The sequence below is a fragment of the Vigna unguiculata genome, chromosome 9 (assembly GCF_037176805.1).
Source record: "Vigna unguiculata cultivar grain cowpea cultivar isolate G323 ecotype 2 chromosome 9, ASM3717680v1, whole genome shotgun sequence".
NCBI lineage: Eukaryota > Viridiplantae > Streptophyta > Magnoliopsida > Fabales > Fabaceae > Vigna > Vigna unguiculata.
Window position 1 is genome coordinate 11361588 of NC_140800.1, and position 15949 is coordinate 11377536.

The 15949-nt window shown below is 35.3% G+C and overlaps 1 protein-coding gene across 4 annotated transcripts in view; it reads right to left on the reverse strand.

Moving 5' to 3' along the window:
* ATM (Serine/Threonine-kinase ATM-like protein) overlaps window positions 1-15577 on the reverse strand; it is an 82535-nt gene extending 66958 nt beyond the window's left edge. For 2 of the 4 annotated variants that reach the window (XM_085666519.1, XM_028086425.2), the window contains exons 1-16: window positions 15298-15575; window positions 14666-14774; window positions 14397-14540; window positions 13530-13691; window positions 13237-13429; window positions 12996-13152; window positions 12762-12901; window positions 12554-12641; window positions 11199-11302; window positions 8321-8419; window positions 7761-7817; window positions 7496-7580; window positions 6270-6344; window positions 5262-5303; window positions 5125-5195; window positions 3879-3927 (exon numbers count right to left, since the gene is read on the reverse strand). In XM_085666519.1, the coding sequence (XP_085522645.1) occupies window positions 3879-3927; window positions 5125-5195; window positions 5262-5303; window positions 6270-6344; window positions 7496-7580; window positions 7761-7817; window positions 8321-8419; window positions 11199-11302; window positions 12554-12641; window positions 12762-12901; window positions 12996-13152; window positions 13237-13429; window positions 13530-13691; window positions 14397-14540; window positions 14666-14774; window positions 15298-15372 (1650 nt within the window). In that variant the 5' untranslated portion in view covers window positions 15373-15575. Of the gene's footprint in view, window positions 1-3878; window positions 3928-5124; window positions 5196-5261; window positions 5304-6269; window positions 6345-7495; window positions 7581-7760; window positions 7830-8320; window positions 8420-11198; window positions 11303-12553; window positions 12642-12761; window positions 12902-12995; window positions 13153-13236; window positions 13430-13529; window positions 13692-14396; window positions 14541-14665; window positions 14775-15297 lie in introns of those variants that run through there. The other 2 variants (XR_003606605.2, XM_085666520.1) reach the window with 2 other exon arrangements.
* Window positions 15578-15949: the final 372 nt, after the last annotated feature.

A 15949-nucleotide genomic window follows, 5' to 3' on the forward strand; every position in this document is an offset into this window, starting at 1 on the left:
ACATCGATACCCTTTTTGAAGTCGTGAATAGCCCAAGAAAACACATTTGAGAGAGCGAGCAGAAAGCTTGTCTAACCCGGGAGACATGTCATGAACAAAACATACACAACCAAAAACTCTAGGGGGAGTGTTAAAGAGAGGATTGTCTGGAAACAGAATGGAGAAAGGGACCTTATGATTGAGAGAGGAAGATGGCATCCGATTAATAAGAAAACCTGCAGTTAAGATGGCATCTCCCCAGTGATGGACAGGAACGTTGGCACTAAGCAAAAGGGTACGAGCAGTTTCAACTAAGTGTCGATTTTTCCTTTCTGCTATACCATTTTGTTGTGGCGTATGAGGACAAGTAGACTGGTGCAGGATACCATGGGAACTCAAAACATTAGAAAGAGCAGACGAAAAATACTCTTTGGCATTGTCACTTCTTAAGATTTTAATTACTTGACCAAATTGATTCTTGATTTCATTCAAAAAGGATGTGAAGAGGGATAATAATTCAGAACGATCTTTCATAAGATAAACCCAAGTACATCTCGAATATTCATCAATGAAAGTAACAAAATACCTAAAGCCAAAAGATGAGACACGACTAGGTCCCCAGATATCGGAATGGATGACAGAAAAACTAGAAGTACACTTTGATTGAGATCTTTTAGGAAAGGTAGATCTAACATGTTTTCCTAGTTGACATGACTCACATTCTAAAGTCTGGAGACGACTAAGTTCAGGAAACATTTTCTTTAACTTGGACAAGTGAGGGTGACCAAGCCGATCATGTAACATTTTAGGATTGGGGGCTGCAACACATGACACACGTGGACGAGATCCAAAATGGTATAATCCGCCCGCTTCATATCCTTCTCCAATCCGTCTCCCCGAGCCACGCTCCTGTATAACAAAAGATTTGTCATCGAAGGTTACAGAGCAATTCAATGTTTTGGTTAACTGACTTAAGGAAATTAAATTGAAAGGACAATTAGGGACAAAAAGGACAGATTTTAGATTTAAGGACGGAGATAAGATGGCTTGACCGACTCCCTTTGAGGATGTTTTAGAACCATTTGCGAGGGTTATAAAATGAGATTTTTCTTGGAATGAGATGGTTGAGAACAAGGAGGTATTACCAGAAATGTGATCAGAAGCACCAGAGTCAATTACCCATGAATTGTGACCTTCCATGGATTGAGAGATGCAAACAGTTGATGTACTTGGAGCTTGGGATGACTGTGCCAAGCTGTTGGATTTGAGGCGTAGGTACTCTTGATACTCGTCCTCAGTGAACTTGGAGTCAGTAGTCTCTGCCTGGGAGACATTGGCTGTTTTGGCAGGAAATCCATGTAAAGTGTAGCAGTTTTCTTGGGTATGACCCATCCTTTTACAATACGTACACTGAGGACGCCCACGACCTCCACGTCCACCTCCTCTAGTTCCACGACCTCCTCTTCCTCGGGTGGCAACCATGACAGATGGTTCCACTACAGCAAGAGTTTCGGGAGTTTGAAGAGTTGGAACACGTATCATGCGGGAGATCAAAGTTTCCATGGAAGGAACCTCATGAGAGGTCAAAAGCTGATCTCGGATATGATTAAAGTCTGGGTGTATAGCGCGGAGGATCATTACCATATAGTACTTGTCAAGCTTTTTCTTCATTTCATCTAGAGAGTCGACTTCCAAGAACATTCGGAGTTCTTCCACAGCAGCTTGAGCGTCATTCATGAATGACATCATATCATGGTTAGTCATTTTCATAGATGCCAACTTGTTCGCCGAATCATAGAGGCGTTGAATATCATTTGCATAGATATTCTGAGTTCGCTTCCAAAACGAGTGGCAAGTTTTGAAGGCCCGTAGGGACATCAAAAGTCGTGGTTCCACCGATTGCCACAATAGAGCACATAGTTGGAAATCCGCTTGTTTCCACTGTTCAGCTTTTTCAGAAGGTACGTGGCTGCCATCTTTCTCAAGGTGTTCGTGGTGTCCTTGACCGAGAAACCACATCTCGACGGCAGCGGACCAAGATAAGTAATTTTGGCCATTTAGTTTCTCGGACGTAATGCAGGGGCTTCCAGAGAATGAAATAGCACTCCCAGTTCCTCCAGTGGCCATGATAAAGAGAGGATCTCGGAAAACAGTAAAACAGTGACGAAAACAGTGAAACAGTGACGATTTTCGACTTCGAAAGGGACGATTTCCACAAGAGGTGCTACTGAACTTCACCGGAACAGAGATTTGATGGTCAAAACGGGTAGAGGAGGCTCCGACGACGGCGACGGAGGTGGCGCGACGACGAACTGGCGACGGGAAGGCGGCGCGTGAGCGGCACGCGCCTGACTGCAGCGAACAGAGAAGACGCGCGTGGAGGCGCGTGGCGACGGCGCTACCTGCGACACCGGCGGGGTTGGCTGTCGCGCGGAGAGGCGGTTCAGATCCGGTGGTTTCCGGACGGAACTGCGTCGGTGGACGGCGGCGGACGGCGACGGACGGCGGCGGACGGTGGCGGACAGCGGCGGAGGACGCAGACAGTGGCGGACAGTGTTGAGAAGTTGTTTGACAGTGTTGGGTAGTTCAGAAACGAGGTTAACCGAACTTAGACAGCCGCGGACAGCGGCGGTGACTAACGGCGATCAACCGCGGACAGCGGTGACGGACCAGCTGAGACAGAAACCAGAGCGGGATCGACCCGCTCTGATACCAACTTGAGACTGAGACTTTAAAATATGAGTAGTGGACAACAGTACCACTCTCTTCCTCTTCTATTTATAGTGAAGCAAGCACGTACATATGAAAAGATATGAAAAGACTACTCTAAGATACTAGGCATGATTACATGCAACAGTAGATATGGCAGTAGGTAGTTTCCCACACTCAACACCCTACACATAGGGTTAATGATACAATAGGTATAGGTAATAATTCTAACAGTAGTAAAAGAGAAAACAGGAGCATCCAAAAGTTGATGAACTTAAACATCTAGAGTTTTATAAAAAAATTTAATATGGAATGCAAAATTAAGAGAAGTTGTTGCTAATCTATTTATAAGATATACAGCAGTGACAAAGGCATAATCCCAAAACTGTAAAGGAAAGGATGCATGATTTAATAAGGTAAGACCTATCAAAACAATATGTCGATGTTTTTTCAATAACATCGTTTTGATGATGAGTATAGGACAAATGAGTCTATGAATGATACCATGATGAGCAAAAATGTTCATCAAGGGACGATATTTACCACTCCAATTAGATTTGGATGGCCTAAAACACTCAAATGACACTTATCTGTGACAACCAAGTTATTCTTCGTATTAACTCTAATCCTGTCTTTCATAAAAGGACCAAGCACATTGAGATTGACTGTCATTTTATTCTAGAAAAGATTATATTAAGAAACATCAAGACTAAATTTGTTAACTCAAGTTATCAATTAGCATATATTTTCACTAAATCTCTACAGGAACTTAGAATTGATTATATTTGAGGGAAAGTGTTAGATATTGTTAGTTACAATCTTGGCTTAGCCTATATTTTCTTTATTATTGTTCATTATAAATATATTACCCCATGTGTATTTTCTACATAAGGGGGAATTACTTCTATATCTAATTTTCACTATTTTCAACGTACTGCATTCCACATCATGTTTTTAGGTTTATGTGTTCTGACTAGGACCTATCTCAGGCTAAAGTTGACTTGATTGGCTATTCCAGGTTGCATTTGGATGCCATGTCAATGTTATTCTTATATGCTCTAACTCACCGATGATATAGCTCTGCTGATGTCAATACTAATTTTAATGAAAGCAAAGCCTATAAGCTAAATAAGAATCTAACATCAAGTAAATTAAAGAGAAAAAATGATAATACTTTCTTAGCAACTTACATGGGAATTTTTTCGTGAAAAGTAGCATGAAAAGAAATACAAGATGGATCTGCATAAAATACAAATGAGCTAAATAAGAATGCAGTAACATAAACAAAGAAAAATAGAAAAGGGAAATCAGTAAATTCAGAATTAATAGTTGCTACGTTCTATTGGTAATCCAGCCTCCCAACTTCAATTAAAGCTTCACATTACCAACAGCATAAACAACACACAATAAAATGGCAGCTAGCTACTGTTCTCTCTGACAGGATGTGAGACTGTTTACATAATAGACTTCATGTAGTCAATAGCAGATTGCAGCACAAAGTGTTTTACCTCATCAGATGGTCCACTGGGATAGTGGATATCAGGATTGCCACAATTTTAATATTATAATAATAAAATAATATTAAAACTCGTAATAAAGTTATTTAAAACTCGAATACAAAAATATAATTCATGATAAAGTATCAAGATCTGAACATTTTATTTTCTTCTCTATATTTTGATTAAAAGAAATTAGAAAACTCTGATTTTGAGCCACGGTCCAATACTTTGAACTTTAGAGTGAAGGTCTAAACATGATTTTTTTCATAGAACTAAAATACAAAAGTTAGTAAAGTACAACAGAAAAAAACTATGGTATCATTTAGTGTTAGGGTTCCAATTCTTTCTCTAGAGTAATTCGGGTCATGCACCCTTCTTTGACCCACTTTTCTGTCATCCAAATAGCAACAAGGGCAGTCAGGACTCGGACAACTATAAGTTGAAGAATGGGAGTTTGATGTGTTTTGGCTGCAAAACACCCTATTACAGCAGCAATAAGATAAGTCTTGAAGGAGCGGCAAGGTGACAGAGCAACAATCAAATTTCTTTCAATCCCAAAATTCTAGAGGGATGGTGGTAGAGCAAGAAGGCACGGGAAGATGTTAAGGGGATTTCAGTGCAAAACATATCTTTGAAGGTTTGGTCTTTAGTCAAGTCAAAAGGCATCGCTTAATTTATATTACTGACCTCACTTAGTAATATAAGGTGTGTGTTGTTGTTGTAGTGGTAGTTATTGTTACCAGCCATCATTCTAAATAAAGAGAGAAGTGTGAAGATGTTATAAACATCCGTTGAAAAATATCCAACTAACTAGATGAGTGAAATAATGTACGATTGATGTTATTCATTATTCTAAAACACACGATATAATTTCACTTATTCAGTAACCTTAAAACCATATTTTGCAAGTGCTGTAATCTAGGTAAAAGACACTTACATTGAATTTGGACGTTTGAAAATCTGAAGATCCCACACATCTTGAGGTATTACACTTGTATTCACAAAATCCTGGATGGAACCAAGTGTTGTTAGATTTATTAACACTAATCTCAAGATGTAAAATAGATAACTCACATTTGATGTTATATTACTAAGCAGCAGCAAAGAAGCATCCACCTGCATGAGTGTCTCTTTATCAATTTAAAATGGAAACTTACACAAAAAATAACCAAGAGAGAAACAATTTATAACTTCTCACATAATGATGATGATAATGATGATAACAATAGATAAAATATCCATCAAATAAAAAGGTTAACTACGCACTGTCCATCAATCAGTCTATCTATTTTAATTATAACAATGCTCACAACTAATAACAAGATAATTAAGTAGACCAAGCATACTGCAACACCATTCAACTTGCTTAAAGAGACTATATATCATTTTTACCATGAGATCTCTCTTAACATTTCCCCATGTCCTTCGTGGTCTCCTTTACCCCCATTTCACATACCAAAAAATATGCGATTTACTTTTCTCATTAATGCATTAAATAACCTTCTTTGTACACGTCCAAACCACCCTAACTGATTTTTGTCTTCGTTTCCTCAATTTTGGCAGCCAAACTGGGCACCAAAATAGTTACTGAATATGCTAATCAACTTAATGCTTTGTGGATGGAATTGGATCAATACATGGTCATTAACGCCAAGAGTTCAGAACACTCAGCAAGTTTAAGAGAGAACACTAAAAAAAATCGGGTGTATGATTTCTTGGTAGGCCTAAACCAAGAGTATGATCAAGTCAGGGTTCCAAATGTTGGGAAAGAAGAAGGTACCAAGACTCAATGAAATCATGGAAATTACTCAGAGTGAAGAAAGTAGGAGGAGTCTAATGCTAGAGACTCCTATTACATAAAATTTAACAATAATTGTTAATGGAACGGCAGCAATGGTTGCATACCAAAGGAAAGGACGCTCTCTTACAAAGATGGAAAGGAAAAACAAAGGAGTACTTAACCTATCTAAACAAATTAGGTTATACAGCCAAGATAAATCATTCAAACAAGGACTAATTAGATACCCATAAAAAACTACAATTTAAATTAGGAGCATATAGTTTTGTCAAGAGAAAACTTACAAGAGCATTAATATTGCTAATAATTGGTAACCCATGCACAATAGTGCTCCACAGTAGTTGCCAACCATTAATGAACTGCAAAAGTTAGTTTCTCACCAAATTAATGCATATTGTAAGGCAAAAAATAACATTCGGGAGAAGCAAAAGGAATAAACAATTCTCCAATGTAGCCCTACAACAAAAACAATTTGTCAACAAAACTGTTAAATTCAGTGACTAGCAGACTTGTAATGAATACATTCTTTTGAAATCAAACTATTAGAGTTAATAGAGAGAAAGAAGAGAGCAGGGAGAGAAAATTGAAACTGAAAAGGTAAATTCTGCACTGGTAAAATGTACAAAGGAAAACAAGGATTGAATTTATATTGGAGAATGAAAAAAAAAACAGGACGGTAAATAACAACTTGTAAAAAGAAAACAACTATAACAAAAGCTACATCAAACTGAATACACACTAACACAAACTAAATTCCAGTGAGAGATTATTCAAAATATTCAATTAGCCTAAATCAGACTTCAAGGTCAGCCCTTGTCCATACTGCATTTTGTTGTAATTCAATTATTAATATTGTGTAAATTCTTGAAATTGCTTGATTTATTGATTATTTGAAAAGAGTTTACAGGAATTGTGTGATTGCTACCTACATTCAATCTTTATTTAAATCAAAGAAAAATAAGAAATACATGAAGGAATGGCTGGTGACATCGAGGATGGGCATTGCTGAGGAATGGCCAGGAAAGGTGCCAAACATTGATAGAGGGACACACGGTACAGTCCACCCATGAAGAAAGGAAGAGAGAACTGAATCATGATCTTTTGGTACCAAACTACAGGAATTGTATGGTTGCTACAATAGTTCAATCTTAATTTATGATGAAAGAAAATTAAGGAAAAACATAAAGGAAATCTAAAACACATCCAAATTATAAGTTTTCCTATTTACAAATATTCAACAAGATTTTTCTCAAATACTATAACCAATTCAATAGAGTTAACCTAGATAATTAAATAGCCAACTAAAATGTAGACTTGCTTTCCTAGATAAAATTTAATACAAGCAGGAAAATAACTACGGGTGAATAGAATAGGATATGATCATCTATAACAAACAGCTTTTTCACATGTTCATCTTCCACGATGAACACTTTCATATATTTAGCATTAAAATTTGGAAGCATTTCAGACAATAAAGGATTGTGAAAATGTGTATGGGAGAGATAGAAACCTCATTAAAGGCAGAAGATGACACTGCAGATATCTCCATTCTTGAATTTGGCAGCAACAGAACAGAAGAAAGTTCCAGCAAACTCCTTCACATGCAACAGAACATACACAAGTTGAAATCCACAATACCAACTCAAATAGACCAATATGTTGTAATAATATGGGAAAATGAATTGAAGTCCTATAACGAACATAAAATGCAAGCACTGCTCTGTCTCCTTCACAAGAGATTATAAAACCGTACAAAGAAAACAGGGTGTAAATACCTCAGCGTCCACAGCAAACCATCATAGATACGATCACCATTCGAAGAATTCATGATTCTGCAATATTATCTGCACTTTGTTAATAATATTTATCATCAACATACCTTCTATTAATATTCAATTCAAATCATGAGAAGGTTAATTGGGAATTTTAAGAAAGTTCACATTCCAACCCAAAATCATCTTGCATTACCTCTAACTATCTAGAGAGAAAAAGGGTAACTTGACTATAGTAAAAAACACACAGCACCAGAGAGGCAAAGAGAAAAAGTACATGAATAAAACAAAATTGTAAGCAAAGAGCAGAAATAAAAACAGACGAAGAAGCAAAGAGCACAAATAAAATTGCAAATGGGATGACAAAAATCAAACTTCTCATCAAAAGAAAGGAGAAGGCAAGAGAATTAAGAATCTTAGTTTCCAACTACATCCTTTTCTATCCAGTGTTTTATGCTGAAAACCAACAATAATTTTAAATAAGAAACCTATGAATGGAGTCAAATTGACACAAATAATCACAGTACCTGTTCCTTTCTTAACCCCCACAATCTTAAAATTACCTTTCAAAGCTCATACATATGCCTTCAAACCAGTAGAGAAACATATCTTTGCAAATGCGAGTATGGAAGTTGCGAATCAAGGAACAAAATGCAGCATTCCTACACCATAGATCCTTCATCAGATTTTACCACAACAATGCTACTTTAAATCTCATCAAAAACCTAGAATATTCTCTATTAATAGAATACACTACAACAAATTGATTTCTGCATTACGATACCATCAAGGACTTTACTACAGAATATACATCCAAGAATAAGATCAAATATCATAAAAAAAAAAAAAAAAGATAAAATGACAATAAAAATCGAGAAAACCCAAAATTGTTTCAAAAGCTAATAACTTAAACACTCGGAAAAGGGTAGTGTGAAAAAATAATACAATTTCTACCAAAATTTTACATTTTTATTTATGGTAAATTTGTAATAAATACCACATCCAGTCCACACATGCACACAGTAAAAATTGCTTAACTGCCGTGAAGGGGTTAACTTGTTAGAATAGGTAGACTCACTTTTGCATTACCTATTTGGCACCTATGTATAGATCAACATATTTTTTTGTATTTCATTGATATAAGAACCCATATAATGAATGGATAAGCTACAAGAAAATAAAGATCTCCAAACATTCTTTCACATTTTCATTCCTATGTTAGTAATAGGATGGGATAATCTGGTTCCTCTTTTTCATTGTCCAGTGTGTTCAACGCAACCCCTACCATTGTTGTCTTCATGTCTCAACAAACTGGTTCAGTTTGTCTTATCGAGTGACAGAACCCTGTACTCATTGTCATCATCCATTGTTGCCTACTACCACCACAATATTTGAAACAAAGCACATGCTCTATAGCACCTCTCCTAGCTATGAATAGCCCATAGCCCAGCCATCTCGAAGGCCAACTCCTCCCCATGAGCCTCCATGTGTGGAATTTGTACACGGCACACAACAAGGCGTGTGTTGTCAACGGCCTTCTGACCAGTAGACTGACTTCACGCCACCTTTGTTATTGTCACCGGCCTCTTTAGTCTTTATTCCAACCTTTTTATCTTATTCTCAATTGATTTGGGTACAACCCACCTTCAACACCTTGCAGGTTTCCTTTTTAACCAATATGTTCTTTTATGCTCAAAAATAGCTTCTTCAGAATTTATCCACTCCTCTTTTGAGTCATCCATAATTACTTTAGAGAAGCTTAATGGCAAACTTACTTATCTTTGTCAGCATCAATTGTGCTTTGGTCTCTTGGAAAGGTTTTCCATGATTAATGTTTCCCTGTATAATTTTAATTACATAATTAGGAGATTTAATTACATTTCATAATTACAAGGATAAATAGGAGGATTAATAGGTTGGCAGTATATTTATATTTATTGTACAAGATCACTGGTCTTGAATTGTTGGGATAGCATATATCCATAAAAATTAGTATTTTCAGCTATTATATCTACGTATTCTATTGAAGAGCAATTTCTCCTTTATGAATAATATCAGAAACAGTCTTTTTGGTTTTGTTCTGTAGAAGTTGTTGTCCAAGGAAATTTGCATGAAATTTGCAACTCCAACAATCACCTTGCAGATATTTTGACTAAATCCTTGAGAGGACCTCGAAAAATCAATTTATAAGTTCCAAACTTAGTACATATAATACACAATATGAATGCACCGGCTTGAGGGGCAATGTCAAAATTGCTTAAGTTTTTTGAAGGTGGTTAACTTGTTAGAATAGGTTAACTAATCTTTGTATTACCTATTGGCATTTATGTGCAGATTATCATACCTTTTTGTATTGTACCCATACAAATGAATGAATTAGCTAAGAGAAAATGAGCTCTCTTAGGCCTTTTTTCATATTTATATTCTGAAGTCTTATAATTACTCCATTTCACATGTCATGACAAAACAACCACAATTGCGATCATGACCAATCATTTTTCTCTCTATGTTTCCATTTCTATAAGTAGATAAACCAATTGAGAATAATCAAATGCCTAATAATACAAACAATTAAATATCATCTTAATACATAAGAATTTTATTTCATTGTTAAGAACTCAAAATATTATAAGTAAACGAGGGAAAATTTTCATGGAGCAGCAACTTAGAAAGTTACTTTTTATCTAAACTAGAAGTTCTTGGCAAGTAAAACCATGGGGAACAAGACCTAGGTCTAAAATTGAATTTTCAATTCATTTCATTGCTGTGCTCCATAATTTCAGAAAAAAAAAATTAATCCTTTAACCTCTATGAAACCATAAGCCCACAAATTAGGCAGCATGATACCACAAGTTCAAAGTTTAAAGTGATAAATTTGAGAGCCAAATCAGAACCCTAGGCTTCCAAACAATCTAAGCATGGCATAGTATTAAACACAAGTCAGTGCATCAATTAATCCTCTGTGCAAAAGGCCTAAGCACAATCAACTTTTCAATATTATGAATATAAGGGAAAAAATGCCATGGTTGCACAAAAAATACAAAACGATCTTGGACATGGTATAAAACCAATAAGGCACATGTATAATATTGTTTATTAGATGTTCTATCATTATAAAACATATCTGATTAAGAAAAGCTAAATATTTTGAATAAGAGAACATACGAGTAGACAGAAGACAGATCAACAGATGGAGAAGACTCAAACCCAAAACAAAATTTAACTGATATAAATACCAACTAAAGTTAAAAGTTTTTCAAAATGATTGACTTGTATAATAGAATGACAACTATTATAGGAAAAGGGAAGAAAACAGTTGAAAAAGATAAGGTGAGAAAAACAAGTACTTAACAGAGAGGAACAAAAAATTATAGTCTGTGCCATTATGGCATACCACAGAATGTGTTGTGCAGTATAACGTCAAATTAGCTTATAAATTACCATAACCATTTGCCTTTCATGAGTGCCTCCCTAAGGATCACAGCAGCAGGCTCCCTCTTGACCCGTTTTTCACTCAATGAGGATCTGGTTGTATTGAGGCATGCCTGAGGAATAAAAATTAGCCAGCAATATGGAAATTATATAGGGGAGAAAAGAAATAAAAATTAGTAATACATTATATCCCCAAAATAAAATAGCCAGTTTTTATCAACCAATAAACATTACTGGACATCAAATAAACAAATAACACTATACACATGACAGAATGGTGGTTTTCTGTTGAAGGAAAATATTAATAGTAGCACAAGCAAGAAAGTCTGCCAAACTAAATGGATCATCCCAACAACAAAAGCAAATGACACTAAGTTAAATTAGGGAGTAGGGGAGAAAAAGGCAATCCCTTTTTCTTCTGTCACAGGTTTCTCCCAACCTACTGAACCAAAGATTAATCCCACTCATACTGCTATAATTGTCACTGACCCAACAAGTTTTCTAGCATAGGGAATTGAATAAAGGTTCTACACTACATACATTGTCCCTACAACGTATGAGGAGCATAGAATACCAAACCACTACGTTAACCCATCAGATTAAAAAAAACTAATACAAAAGATACGTGTGAATAATAAGGAAAGTAAAGGGCTACATAAGAAGGCTGACCAGCTTATCTACATAGCTATTAAGATTTGACAGCAGACTTGAGTAGACAAAGTAAACTCTGATATTGTTGACCTAAACTGGAATGATACAAAGATGATGATCCTTTGTTACAGAAGTCCTATGTAAAATCAGAGGATTATCATCGACATGTGTCAGTTATAGCTAACTGTCTAACAGTAATAACTGTCACAAAGAAACAAGGAGATTACAAGTGAATTGTGAAAAACTAGAGAAATATCCCTAACAATATCACAGAAGGAAAATCTAATACAAACCATAAGCAGAAAACCAGAGATATCAACAAAGACAATACAACGTCAAGGCAAATCTGAAGGCATTTGCTAAGAGGGAGCTCATACTAATGCAGGCATTCTGCTCCAACTAATCACACCAAGGGCACTACAAAAAACCACACATATCCTTAAGATTTTGGCCTCCTTGCTTTTATTGAAACCTCTCAAACAAAAACATGAGAAACTGCTCAACAATATACCAGCAAAAGTAACATTCATCAAGCAAACCATGTAAAAACATAGAGGAAAAAGGAATCATAAGAAAGACCATGACTAGTCTTGCCATTAGGAATTAAATAATTATGTCAGAATCAATCAACACAGTTGCAGAGAGAAGATAATTGAGATAAAAAGACTTAAATACTAAATCGAGGGATTGACAGCTGAGTTTCTAGAAACTACCCTATAAAATAGAACTGCTGCAAGTTCCACCAATCCACATTGTGAGCTACTTAGAGCTCCTAATTTATCATCTTTATTTCCATCACCCCTGGGTAGAAAATTCAATAAGATCATCATGGATAACATCATTAAAAAGTTTATTAAGTTCACTGAAAAACACTAGAAGATCCAAACACTAAAAACACATCAACATGTTAGAAACACATACCGCAGCATGGAAGTACCAGACAAGCTACCTTGATCAAGATCCTTACAAATCACATCCAAAAGCTGTTCTACCAATAAACACCTATCAGCAGCACCTCTCATTAAACTCAACTGTATCCTTGCATAAAAAACAAGTGAATCCTGCAGCAGAAATATCAATAGAATAGTTTGAAAAAATTTGAAAATAATTTATAACTTAAGCAGCTATTTGCCTTAAAAAGAAATTGCAAGAGACCTTAAGGACTCGATCATGTGTCGCCAGCCAACTGTGGAACACAAACTGCTGCAGGGCATTATGAATTTCGAGCAACTCTAAGCCTAAATTTGGACCATCATTCAATAAATATGTATTTATACACTCAACAAGTTTACGTGCCATCTTGCTCTCATCCCTGAAAAAGTAAAAAAGAAATGGTATTGCACTATAGCAGAAAAGAATAATAGAAAAAAGAATTAATGAATCACAGTGGAAATACCTTATGAATGAACATATTCTAACAAAACCCTTGACAATGTTTTCTCTAACATTATCAGGGTAGTCTCCAGGGGGACATTTTAGGAGAGAATGAAGTGTCAAGATATAACGGAAGACCTCCTCCTTGGAACTATTGCTAATATTTTTTCCACTCAAGCTTGTTTCAACTTTCTCAATGTACAGAAACACCAGATCTATACAAAACAATTTGATTAAAAGGATGGTGGGGAGATTTAAATGGTATTGTTGATGAGATTGGAGGTAATGCAAGCCTTAAGTTTACAAAACACTTACTGCAGTAAACACGCCTCCTCATCTGGAAACTATAATCCCTAACAGACAATAGATGCCGAAGGACAACGCCATATTCAGACTGAAAGCTTGGAACATTGCTCAGAACATCCCAAACATGATTAAAAAGTAGTTTAACTACAGATGACAACGGTAACATTTTTCCTAAAAAGTAAAAAGAAAAACAAATAATTAAAAGAAACAAAGTGTATTAGTAAATATAAGATTAATTCCCATATTTCTCTTTGTAGAGTTTATTAAGAAGGTTATTACCAAAATTATATCAAAATAAAGCCTCAAAAGTGTCAAACAATTATTAAGTGATACATAACCACGTTATTTCCTTACAAGTAATGAAAACTGAGTAAATACCCAAATTGGTCCCTGAAATATTAGTGCCCTGGCTGATAGCTCCTTGATTAAAATTTTCATGTTAATGAATCCTTGAAAATTTTATTTGTTTGCATAGAAGTGATTCTGAATCAAATATAAGAAAAATATTGTATTTGTGTATAAATAGAACATATAGAACATTTGAAACAAGCTTGGTGCATAAGACATATATGCTCCAACTTGAGGGGAGTTTTAGAATATAATTAGTCATAATTAGCCATTAGCTGTTACAGATTCTAGGACACTAGGATCATTGATCCATGATAATTAAGAAAGAATTTATTGTATTTGATTTTGTAAATTGGTATAAATACATACTTTGTGGTGCACATTAGACACACAACATTCAGATAACACTTCTTTATATAAATGTATTAGTTGGAGTTCCTCGTTTGAATTTTCCAAACTATTATTTGTTTAAAATCAAAAGGGGGGAAAAGAACAAACATGTTCCAAACTAAACTACCTCCGACTGACCTGAACACTTGGCATCCTCCGCACGTTGAACAGCAATTCTAAGAGTCTTCGCATATATCACTTTTGGATTTCTCCGCTTACTTGAGGATATTTCCGCCGATGCCGATTTAATAAGTAATGAAACAAGAAAAGGCCATGTTTCAGCTGCGCCACAAAATTTTAAAATAAACAAATCAATCAATAGTGTACACCATACATCTTGGCTTTGGTACTATTAAAAATATTGCATCCACCAATGCTTGCAAAATTAACTTAAAAACGAATCTTACTGTGAGGAATTTCATCTGGTTTAAGCTTTGCAGTATTCAGTCCAATAAATTTACAGAAGTTATATGACCTTTCTCCTTCTAACCAAGTGTTTAACAACTTAATCCCTTCCTGTTGACATACAACAACAATGCCACTAATTAGAATAACACGGTCCTTACACTAAAGAGAGAATACATACAATGAATAAATATCATCCGACACTAATAAAAAAATAAAAAAATCAATGCGTAATAATTCTTAAATGTACTTGAAATACAGGCCAAATGTTACTCTGATTTCAGCTATCAGAACTGAAACATCATTTTGGTGAACCTTAATTAAAAATGTAGCTTATAAACATTTTTCATCCAGACTGTTGCAATTTTTGTAGAAGTAGAACTGAAAGAGAAAAGCTATAAATAATACAAAGAAGTTGATTAGACAATCCTTCTCTACTACTCTATTTCAAATTAATGCAACAATGAGGCACTCAGGAGACAGATTTCTTGATCGAAAACTAGAATATCGACACTAAAGTCAATTTATCGCTACATGCATAACATTAACAGGAACAAGAAATGCTCTTTTCCCATTCAAAATCACTGATTAGCGAAAGAAAGAAGTAGTAGAGAGTTGGAGAAAGGAAAATGACTTCGCGAGCTTTGACTTTATCGGATGAGAGTTTTTCAACAATCTCTTGAACGTCTCTGGAGGTGACTTTCGCCATGATCGGAACGCGCTCAACGGTATCACATTGAGTTTGAGGAATGGAAATAGATAAGGTAACTTGCAGGTAGGGTTTTAGGCGTTGAGAGATGTGGCGGGAGAAGAAAACGAAGGGTTCTAGTTGGGTTCTTGTCTGCACCACGCGTTTCAGTGAACTGTTTGAAACTAGACGACTAAAATGGAGATTGATCGAGGATTTCAGTTCTAGCACCCGTTTAACGTTTTAAATGGTTTACTTGTTTATTATTCGTAAAATTACCTCTATCTAAAATTTTGAAAAAATGAAAATTTATTTTATATTGGTAAAAATTATGAACCACAAGAATATTTACAACTCATATCTTGACTTTAATTGTAGTTTATATTTGTATTATTATAATCGTTGAAAATGACATTTTAATCGTATTAAGTAAATTCCTTCAACATTATAAGATTTTAAATTCTCTAAATTTGTATGATTTAAATTACTAACGTAATATGATTTAAGGTCTATAGAATATGATATTTGGGTATTTTAACGTTATTTATATTTAATCTGTAAACTAATAATATTTTTATGAGAAATAATTTTTTACATG